This window comes from Rattus norvegicus, chromosome 3, assembly GCF_036323735.1.
Source record: "Rattus norvegicus strain BN/NHsdMcwi chromosome 3, GRCr8, whole genome shotgun sequence".
Taxonomy (NCBI): domain Eukaryota; kingdom Metazoa; phylum Chordata; class Mammalia; order Rodentia; family Muridae; genus Rattus; species Rattus norvegicus.
The window spans coordinates 164,898,857-164,909,806 of NC_086021.1; the positions used below are offsets into that span (position 1 = coordinate 164,898,857).

General features: G+C 44.9%; 1 protein-coding gene across 3 annotated transcripts in view; it reads right to left on the reverse strand.

The window, feature by feature from the left end:
* Positions 1-7,036, reverse strand: part of Uqcc1 (ubiquinol-cytochrome c reductase complex assembly factor 1) — a 92,495-nt gene extending 85,459 nt beyond the window's left edge. The window contains exon 1 of one of the 3 annotated variants that reach the window (XM_039105862.1): positions 6,851-6,933. In XM_039105862.1, coding sequence (XP_038961790.1) covers positions 6,851-6,933 — 83 coding nt within the window. Of the gene's footprint in view, positions 1-6,850 lie in introns of all 3 variants that reach the window. The other 2 variants (NM_001109446.2, XM_039105859.2) reach the window with 2 other exon arrangements.
* Positions 7,037-10,950: the final 3,914 nt, after the last annotated feature.

The window sequence follows — 10,950 nt, forward strand, 5'->3', positions numbered from 1 at the left end:
CACAGAACCATATTTCCAGATGAACAGAGGATGCCAACTGGGCAATGGCAATGCACACCTCTGACCACGTCTCTAACACGACAACTGAGACGTGCACATGGATGAGTTCCGGGCCTGCCTGAGCTACACAGAGAGACTCCATTTCAAACAGCGCTAAAAATATTTTATTTCAGCTAAGGCTTGATCTGTTGAAATGGCTTCCAAACGAGAGATGGCTACTGGTGTTTTCTATTATTAAAACTGATAAACTTGGGGCTGGAGAGACGGTTCATCAGTGAAGGGCGCCAGCTGCTCTTGCTGAGGACCAGGGTTTGATTCCCAGCACCCACCTTATGACTCGTGAGCATCCAGAACCTTAGTTCCAGAGGATCCAATGTTCCCTTCTGGCCTCTGTGAGCACTAGGCACACAAATGGTGTACATACATACATACATACATACATACATACATACATACATACACACACACACATATATACATATAGGCAAAGACCCATTTACACAACAAATAAATCTTTTAAAGAAACCAAAACTGACAGATTAACGAGAGTCATTCAGCATCAGGTATCGTTTCCTAGAGACGTAAGTACAGATCAAGATAAAATTCTCTGCGCCAGGGTCTGAAGAGGTGTGGGAAAACAGGAGGAAGTTACGAGAGGAAGCAAGGCAAATTTAGACTGGAACTACAGCTTGCTGGTACTGTACCATGCATGAAGCCCTGAGTGCCATCCCAGCACCACATGAACCTGGCATGCGGTTGTAGCCAGTAATCCTAGGTGGTGGAGGCTGGGGATGAGGTCATTCTCAGTACTGTAGGGAGGCTGAGACCCTGTTATTATTGATAGAAGGAAAGAAGGAAGGAAGAAAAAGAGAGAAAGAAAACCCACTGACAAGTAGAATATGGTCTCACCAAACAGAGTTTAATTTCAACAAAGAAATGGATTTTTTTAAATGGGACTGGGGCTAGGGAGATGATTCACTCTGTAAAGATCTGAGTTCAGGGGCTGGGGATTTAGCTCAGTGGTAGAGCGCTTACCTAGGAAGCACAAGGCCCTGGGTTCGGTCCCCAGCTCCGAAAAAAAGAACCAAAAAAAAAAAACAAAACAAAACAAAACAAAAAAAAAAAAAACAAAACAAAACAAAACAAAAAAAAATCTTTAAAAAAAAAAAAAAAGATCTGAGTTCAGTTCCTTAGTTAAAGCTGGCAGGGCAGCCCCGGGGAGGAGGATCTCCCTCTGAGGGACCATTGGCCAGCCAATATAGCCAATTAGCAAATTCCAGGTTCAGTGAAAACTCGTGTTTCAAGAAGGTAGAGCACGGGGCTGGGGATTTAGCTCAGTGGTAGAGCGCTTACCTAGGAAGCGCAAGGCCCTGGGTTCGGTCCCCAGCTCCGAAAAAAAGAACCAAAAAAAAAAAAAAGAAGGTAGAGCACACAAAATCAACGTATGTGCCTCCATATGTGCACACATATCTGCACACAATCAGACATGTATAAACACACACACACACACGCACGCACGCACGCATGTGCGCGCGCAAGTACTAAAGTTCTTGTGTAAGGGTTCAATCCCCAGCTCCACAACAAACAAAACACAAAAACAAAAAACAAAAACCAAACAAACAAAAGAGCCCACAGGGGTTACGCTCAGTTGGAAGCATGTCCATCCAGTGCATAAAGCCTAGGGTTTGATCCCACAAACACCCATGGGAGACTGGGCACAGGGATACACATCTGTAATCCTATCACTTGGGAAGCAGAAGCAGGAGATTCAGAAGTTCAAGGTCATCCTTGTTTACATAGTGGGTGTGAGGCCTCTCCCGGTGGCCAAAAGAGGCTGTCTGAGGACTCCTGGGGGAAAGGAAATAAGGGGACAGGAAAAACAAACCAAAGACAGCAGGAGCAGGAGAGATGGCTCAGCCGTGAAGAGCACAGGTTGCTTTCCCGAGGATCTGGGTTTGATTCCCAGGACCCACATGACAGCTCAGAACCATCTGTAATTACAGTTCTAAGGGATCTGATGCTCTTTTCTGGCCTCCACGGGCCCTGCACATGATGCATCATGTGTTGGCATACAATCCAGCAAACACTCACATACATAAAATAAAATCTGCAATACATATACACAAAGATGACAGAAAATGTCCCACCATTCCTTTACAATTAAAATTCAACTAGCTTCAAACAGGAAAAACATAAAAGATACAACATAATCAGACTGCCAAAAGACAGGGGGGCGGGGGGACGAGACAGGAGGACAGCAGCGAAAAGAAGTCACTTGTCATACACAAGGGGCCTCAGTAATGCAGGACTGATTTGTCCTCAGAAACTGTAGCAGCCAAAAAGCTCTGGGAAGAAATCCTGAAAGTGTTAAATGAGAAAGACTGTCATACCCTGAGCATGTTCAGACATAACTGTACTGCCAGCACCCAGGTCCCCCAGGAAGAAGAACCATAGCAAGTCTGAGGCTAGTCTAAGTTACACCATGGAACCCTGTCTGAAAAAAAAAAAAAAAAAAAAAAAAAACCATGGGCAGGGGTGGGGGTGGGGAGAGAACCAATAAGTAAAACTTCTATATCCAGCAAAACTATAAATCGAAAATAAAATGGATGGTAAAAAACTTCCCAGATAAAAACTGAGAGAAGGGCTGGGGATTTAGCTCAGTGGTAGAGCGCTTACTTAGGAAGCGCAAGGTCCCGGGTTCGGTCCCCAGCTCCGAAAAAAAAGAACCAAAAAAAAAAAAAACAAAAAACTGAGAGAATATGTAGACAGCAAACATAGTCTACAAAAAAAAATACTCCTTCCAGGGACTAGAGAGATGGCTCAGTGGTTAAGAGCACTGACTGCTCTTCCAGAGGTCCTGAGTTCAAATCCCAGCAACCACATGGTGGCTCACATCCGTCTGTAATGAGATCTGATATCCTCTTCTGGTGTGTCTGAAGACAGCTACAGTATATAATCTTTTAAAAAAAAATACTCCTTACAAACAAACAAACAAACATCAGGATGGCGGATTGGCTCGGTTAGTTCAGTTCTATCACCCTCATGGTGACTCGTAACTGGCTATAATTCTGGTCTCAGGGGATCCAACACCTTCATCTGAGCTCAGTGGGCACCAGCACGCATGTGCTGCACATACATACATACATGCAGGCAAAATACTCACATACCTAAAATCATAGAATACAAAAGGGATGCTGAACAGTAATTCACATCGCCATGAGGAAATAAAATACACTGGTAAAGTTAATTTTTTGATTTTTTTTTAGGTCTCTAGGGTTTTTTTTTTGGGGGGGGGGGAGTTTCAAGATAGCGTTTCTTTGTATAGTCTTGGTTGTCCTGGAACTTGCACTGTAGACCAGGTTGGCCTCGAACTCAGAGATCCCCCTGCCCCTGCTGGGATTAAAGGCACAAACACCACTACTCTCAATTTTTTAATTTAGAAGATAATAATAAAAGACAATTATAAACCTGTTCATATACATGTAGAAAGCTGTCTGAAAACAAGACATAAATACAGCTATATAAACACATAGTTCTTTTTTTTTTTTTTTTTTTCGGAGCTGGGGACCGAACCCAGGCCATGTGCTTGCTAGGCAAACGCTCTACCACTGAGCTAAATCCCCAACCCCTAAACACATAGTTCTTATATCTCTAAAATCAAGTTGGTATCGACTCAAACTAAATTGTAAGAAATTAGGATGCTAATTATATCTCCAGTATAATCAGAAAAACAGTCCCCCTCCACCCCTCCCTCCCAAAAAATACTGTAAAAACTTTTACCATGGGCTAGGTCTTATAAATAATATATCTGCCTATCATGGTGAGGCACTTAAGGCCAGCCTCAGCTACACAGAAAGCTCAAGGAAGACCTACTTGAGACTGTTTTAAAAAAACCAAACAAGTCAGGCATTGTGATCTTCAATCTCAGCAACTAGAGGCAGAGGGAGGCAGATCCCTGTAACTTTGAGGCTAATCTGGTCTACGTAGTGAGTCCCAGGAAGGCCAGGGCTATGCCGAGACCCCCCTTCCCCCAAAAGAAGACAGACAGGAAGAACAACGTAGGTTCAAGGCCAGTCAGAGTTACAAAGACCTCACCCCACACGCAAAGAAAAGCAGACAGCTTGGACATTTCTCCAGAGATATACAAATGACTGATATAGAAGCTCGACATCACTAGTCACGAAGGAAATGCAAATTAAAGGCACACACTGTTTCACTCCCATTAGAATGACTATTATCCAAAAGCTAAGCTTAGAGAAACTGAATGCTTTGTGTACTGGAGCTGTAAAGCCGCATACCAGCGGCCCAGTTCCCAACATCTGCATCTGTAACTCCAGCTCCAGAGGATTCCACGGGTCATGCATTCATTGGTGGTGTGCTCACACGCAGTATTAAAAATAAATTTTAAGGGGCTGGGGATTTAGCTCAGTGGTTGAGCGCTTACCTAGGAAGCACAAGGCCCTGGGTTCGGTCCCCAGCTCCGAAAAAAAAGAACCAAAATAAATAAATAAATAGCTCAGTGGTTGAGCGCTTACCTAGGAAGCACAAGGCCCTGGGTTCGGTCCCCAGCTCCGAAAAAAAAGAACCAAAATAAATAAATAAATAAATAAATAAATAAATAAATAAATTTTAAAAATCCTTAAATAAAGGGATCTAATTCTGTTGGTAGAGTACTTGCATGCACGAAGCCTTGGGGGTTCCCTTCCTGCCACTGTATGAACCGGGCATAGTGGTGCACAGCTGTAATCTTGGTACTGAGGAGGTGAGGGGGGATCGGAAGTTCAGGGCCATACCCAAGCTCAAGTCCAGCTGGGATATTTGACACGCTATCTCAAAAGAAAAAACAATCATCATAGAAACATAGTTTACATTACTGAGTCTCTGATCAAACCAAACAACAGTCGCTGACTTAAAAAACTCCGGAGTCACTGGGTGGTGGTGGCACATGCCTTTAATCCCAGCACTTGGGGGTGAAGGCAGGTGGATCTCTATAAATTCGAAGCCAGCCTGATGTACAGAGTAAGTTCCAGGACAGCCAAGGCTACAAAGAGAAACCCTGTTCACACACACACACACACACACACACACACACTCTCACACACACAGTGAAACTCTGGTGTGTCAGTGAGAGAGCTCACTGGGGAAAGGCAGCCCCATGACCTGGATTTTATCCCTGGGACCCAAAAGTTGTCATTTAACCTCCATATTCAGTGTGGCATGTGTGCCCAGGCATGTGTGCATCCACACACATGAAGAAATAACTCCAGTCTCTGAGTTCAAGGTTAGCCTGATCTACAGGGCAATTTTCAGGACAGCCAAAGCTATAAAGAGAAACCCTGTTTCAAAAAACTAAGAAAGAAAGACAGAGAGGTGAATGGGGGGAGGAAGGAAGAAACCTGAGGTTCAGAAAAGTCAGATACTTAGGATTCTGTCTACAGCAAGTGGTGGAGCCAAGATTTCCACCAAGACTTTCCAAGTCTAGAGGGGATCACTTGAGTGTAGTACACAGCCTTGCAGTGCCCAGCCCAAATCCTCCTTCCAAGCAGGTGAGCAATGAACTACTTCGTACTGATTTCCACTGTGAACAACCCAGGGAGAGTTTTCATAGCTTCATCACGTTCTGTTACAATGTATAAGACGACCTCTGGGAGTAAGCATGTAAAAGAGATTTTCCTTATTTAACTGTGCATTTTTGTACCAAAAAAAAAAGGTTTTCTAGTTCACCCAAGTATCTGTCTTTAAAAAATAATTTAGGGCACAGCAGGAAATTCCTTATCTAGCAGAAAGGAGGTTTACCCGTTGCTGCACACACTCGCTCGCACACACAAGCCGTTGCACCTGTGCACACATGAATAACTTAGGACAGGTCAGTTGCCGTGTCCCCTGCCATCCTCAAGTCTCAATTCCACTTCTGCCTTAGTTAGCACCCGTAATGACTTCAGCAAGTGAACCACTCACTGGGTAACAGAAACATGTCTCTCTACCAAAAACCTCCAGAGGAGCGACTGAGGCAGCAACAGAAGCAGCAGTTAGAATCTAAGTAGAGGGTGTTGTGTGGAATGGCGTAGAACAACAATGAAAAAGAATGCATCGCAATAGTGTCTGCTAAATAAAACTGTCCTTGACCAAGTTCTGTAAATACCTGACTTAGATGACAAACTGCCCGTCTCTACATGACTAGGAACCGGTTCCTGCTGTCATTTTCTTAACTCGTCCTACAAGTTAGTAGTGACTCTAAAGAGGATTTAAGGCCAAATCTCAGTAGGGACGTGGACAGGGCAAGAGGATTAGAACCAGTCTAGACGTCTTTCCTTCTTCATTCATCCAACAATGTGGTGTTAGGTTGTGCCAAACAGTGTGCTGGGCAAAGAGAAAGCCACGGGGCTGTCTCTCCTGCAGCTTTTGCTCTAATAACTTATGCATGCCACTGACCTATACAAGTAACAACTCATTTAAAAACTCTCCACAACAAACTCGAAGAACCTCAGAATCCAAAGGGGACTGCAAGAGATAAATGTCCTTATTTTTAACATGGACCCGGGACCATCCAGTAACTTACTCAAGGTCACACTGCACACTGTGACAGACACCGACTGGATCCACCTCACCCCCTAAACCCCGACTCTAATCGGTGCCCCACGTGTTCTTATCCCAGAGAACGATCCTCATCACAGAAAGATCCGAGGTCACTACCTTCTAAAAGGTGGAGAAGCCAAGGCCAAAGCAGGGGTAAGGAGAAGTGGGAAGCTGCTTCAGTTTCCCTGGGGAAAGGCGACCACGCTACGGAGCTACAGCACAGGCTCCCCCGTTTCTCCCCTGCTCCTCCCGCCCCGCCCTCTTCAAGCCCAACCTGAGACGCGCCTGCGTCTCTAGAAAAGTACTCCTGCACTCACAAGGACTCGCACCAGCAACGCCATGTTCCTCCACAATCATTTCCGGGTGAAGGGTGGGCTTCCGGAATCCCGATTGTCACCACCCACTCAGCCTCTGTCCCCATGCTAAAGGTAGTCGAGCTCTGGCGCCGGCGCAGGCGTAGATGTCACTCTGCGCACCCGCGATTTTCCAGCGGTGGCTCTGAATGAGGTTCCAGGACGCGAGACACCTCGCCCGGCTTAAGTGCCTGCTGCGGGTCACAAGGGCTCACGTTCTTCCTCTACACAACCCCGGACCTGGCCTCACAGGTCCTTCTCACCCTTCGGTTAACCCCTTACAGCCATTCCTGACTCCACCCCCAGGAGACCACAAGGCTAAAGGGACCTCGGATGTTCCAGTAATTAAAAAGGGACGGGGAGTCTGAGAACCTAAGAGCACACAGTCCTGGAAAGGAGGTTGTCAGGTGCTGACCTGACGCTTAGCAGAAGAGAAAGAAGCTTGAGGCTTGTGTTTGGCTGGCTAACGCACCTTTGAATTGAGAGGAAAGAATTAGTAAAGGAATAGCCAAGCGTTGTGGCACACGCCTTTAATACCAGCAGATTAAAGAGGCAGAGAGACAGGCTGATCTCTGAGTTCGAAGCCAGCCTTGTCTACAGAGTTTCACAACAACCAGGAGAAACCCTTGTCGCCAAAAACAAACAAAACATAGTAATTGAGAAAGAAGGATGAGAGGAATTGCCTGTGGGAACGGGCAAGTGTATCATCATGGATCCCATGAAAAGCAGAAAAGAGAAAACATTGCTGCTTCTGTGACTGACCAGGAGCCAGAGCCTAGCACTTCCAGTCCACCAGACAATAAAGACCTACCGAGTATTCAGTATGCATTCACCGTGCACTGGATACCAGACAGGGTGTGGGTAACTCTGTGGAGCTTGTGAGCTGGTGGGGCAAGTATGGATAGGGTAGGTCTGGGTAGACAACTGGTAAAAATTAATTAATTAATTAATTAATTAATTTAAAAAACACCCTGACATGAAGGAAACAATAAATAGCTCATAAAAACAATATGGGCAATATAGTCTTAGTTGGATAACGCCTATAGGTGGAACTGACAAGTAAGATGAGGTTCAGGGTGATCCTTTCCCCCCTTTCTCCCTTTTAAATAAAATTTGGTGTAGCCCAGGCTGACCTCAGGCTCTATGTAGCTGAGGCTGGCCTTGAAGTCCAGATCCTCCTGTGCCTTCATCTCCTCACTGAGAGCCAACTGACTCTGCCTCCCCGACGGCCACTCCACCTAGCAAAATTCTGTGTATTTACCCAGTTTCTGGTTTCTAAATGTTTGCGTGTGAAATGACTAAGCTTGTGACAGAGCAAGACAGCAGAGAGATTCCGCCATCCTGTATTCCTGCTGAGGCCATTTCAGGTTTAATTAGAATTTGATCTCCTTGATGGAGAATCCTGTGGAAAATTACCCAGATCTATTCTAGGAACCCAAGGTCAAGATGCTCTAGTTAACCGACTTGGCCCCTGCTTGTGCAAACCTCCCCCTCCAGCTAACTGCTTACCTCAGCTTCTGCTAAACTGCTTGCTTATGTGAAGACCCCTGTAGCTGCCAAGAAAGATACCAGGAAGTGGTTTCTGCCTTTAAAAAAACCCATGCTCTGGGCTAGAGAGATGGCTAGGTAGTTAGGAGCACTGACAGCAAATACTGCTTTTCTGGAAGACCAAGTTCTTTTCCCAATACCCACAGAGGGTCTTACAACCACTTGCAATTCCAGATCCAATGGAGATTTGATGCCTGTGGCTTCCATGGGCACCTGCTTACAAGTGTAAGCATATATATATATATTGGAGCCAGGAATGTTTGGAACTCACTTGTAATCCTAGAACTCAGAAGGAAGAGGCAGGTGGATCTTTGTAAGTTTGAGGCCAGCCTGGTCTACAAAGTCAGACCCTGTCTCAAAACCACAAAGGAACTATGGGGTCAGAGCAAAGGCTCTGTGGGTAAAACTGCAGAAGCCTGATGATGAGGGTGTGACGATCCTCAGAATATACATGAGAATCTTGGTGGGCGGTGCATGTCTGTATTTCCAGCACTCCTACTGTGAGGTAGGAGGCGGAGACAAAAGAATCAGCAAGAAGTTCCTGTGGGATTCACAGTGTTTGCCCTCTGACCTCCAGGAGTTCACCAGGGCGCATGCGTACCCTCACTCACACACACTCGAAACAAAATGTTACCCAGACCAATGTCCGGGAGCTTCAGGCCTAACGTTTAAGTCTTCAATAAACTTTGCTTTTGTTTTGAAACAGGTTTCACACTGTGTGGATAAGGCTGGTTTCAAACTCACCACAGATCTACCTGTCCCTGCTTCCTGAATGCTGAAGTCATCAATAAATCTTGAGTTGATTTTCGTCTGTAGTATAAAGTAAGGATCTAATTACGTTCTTTTCCATGTTGGTATACAGTTGTCCTAACATGTTCTTCCACCATTTTGTGGAGTGTGTGTGTGTGTGTGTGTGTGTGTGTGTGTGTGTGTGTACAGTGTTCATCAGACTAAGAAATAATGATTCTCAGTTTGATGAGTTTGTTGATGTGTGCATGTGCCTGTGTGTGCCCATGTATATGGAAACCACAGGTGGACATCACATGTCTTCCTCAATCCCTCTCCATGTCGTTTTGCAATTATTAATTTATTATCACGTGTGTGTGTGCCAGTGTATGTAGGCATGTGTTCCACAGAAAATACACAGAGGTTAGAGGCCCTTACCTCAGTTATCTTTAGTCTTAAAAGTTCTTGGGCTGGAGAGATGGCTCGGCGGTTAAGAGCACTGACTGCTCTCCCAGAGGTCCTGAGTTCAAATCCCAGCAACCACATGGTGGCTCACAACCACCTGTAATGGGATCTGATGTCCTCTTCTGGTGTGTCTAAGACAGCGACATACATAAAATAAATAAATAAATTTTTTTTAAGATTTATTCATTTATTATATATAAGTACACTGTAGCTGTCTTCAGACACACCAGAAGAGGGCATCAGATCTCTTAACAGATGGTTGTGAGCCACCATGTGGTTGCTGGGAATTGAACTCATGACCTCTGGAAGAGCAGTCGGGTGCTCTTAATCGCTGAGCCATCTCTCCAGCCCAAATAAATCTTAAAAAAAAAAAAAAAAAAAAAAAAAAAAACTTCTTTAAGGCAGGTATAGTAGAAGCACGTGTTCAAAATCCCAGCCCGAAGAATGCTGATGCAGGAGGCGTGCTGTGAGTTCAAGGCCAGTCTGGACTTGTATAGTGTGAAATCTTGTCTGTCTCAAAAACAAAACAAAACAAACACCAAGTGATAGACTAATCTCAGAGTACATCATATACTTTTATAAAAACGTCTTTATAAAACCCAATATCATGTATGATAAACATACACCAATACAGTTTTTTCAGAAATTAAAAAATGCATAAACCTTAAAAAAGAAAAACAGCCAGGAGGTGGTGGCCCATGTCTTTAATCCCAGTACTTGGGAGGCAGAGACAGGTGGACCTCTGAGTTCGAGGCCAGCCTGATCTACAGAGTGAGTTCTAAGACAGCCAGGGATCTACAGAGAAACCCTGTGTCAGGGAGAGAAAAGCATTCTGAAATCTGCACAGAAGGAAATGTAGCACAGTAATTCATCGATAGAATGAAGGTTATAGCAGCTATGTCATAGGGTTAGCTATGAGAATCAAGGATAATAATAACAAGGTTTAGCACCGTGCTTGGTCCCATCCCTCAGCAATTGGATTTGCATCTCTTAGTGCATTGCTCTGGCCTCTGGGACTGCATGTTTTGATTGCAATGCTCTCTTCACACAGCTCTGCTCCTCCTCCTTCCTCACCTTTATAGCTCCAGTCTCATCAGCTCAGTCCCTTAAGCCATTATTTCTAGGCCTCTCACTACCATTGTCCTTTGTGCATCTTGAAATGGCTTAGGTCAAGAAGTCAGAAAACCAGTCGGGCATAATGGCATGTATAATGGCAGCACTCAGGAGGCAGAGGAAGACACAGACAGAGCTCTGTGAGTTCGAGGCCAGCCTGCTCTATATA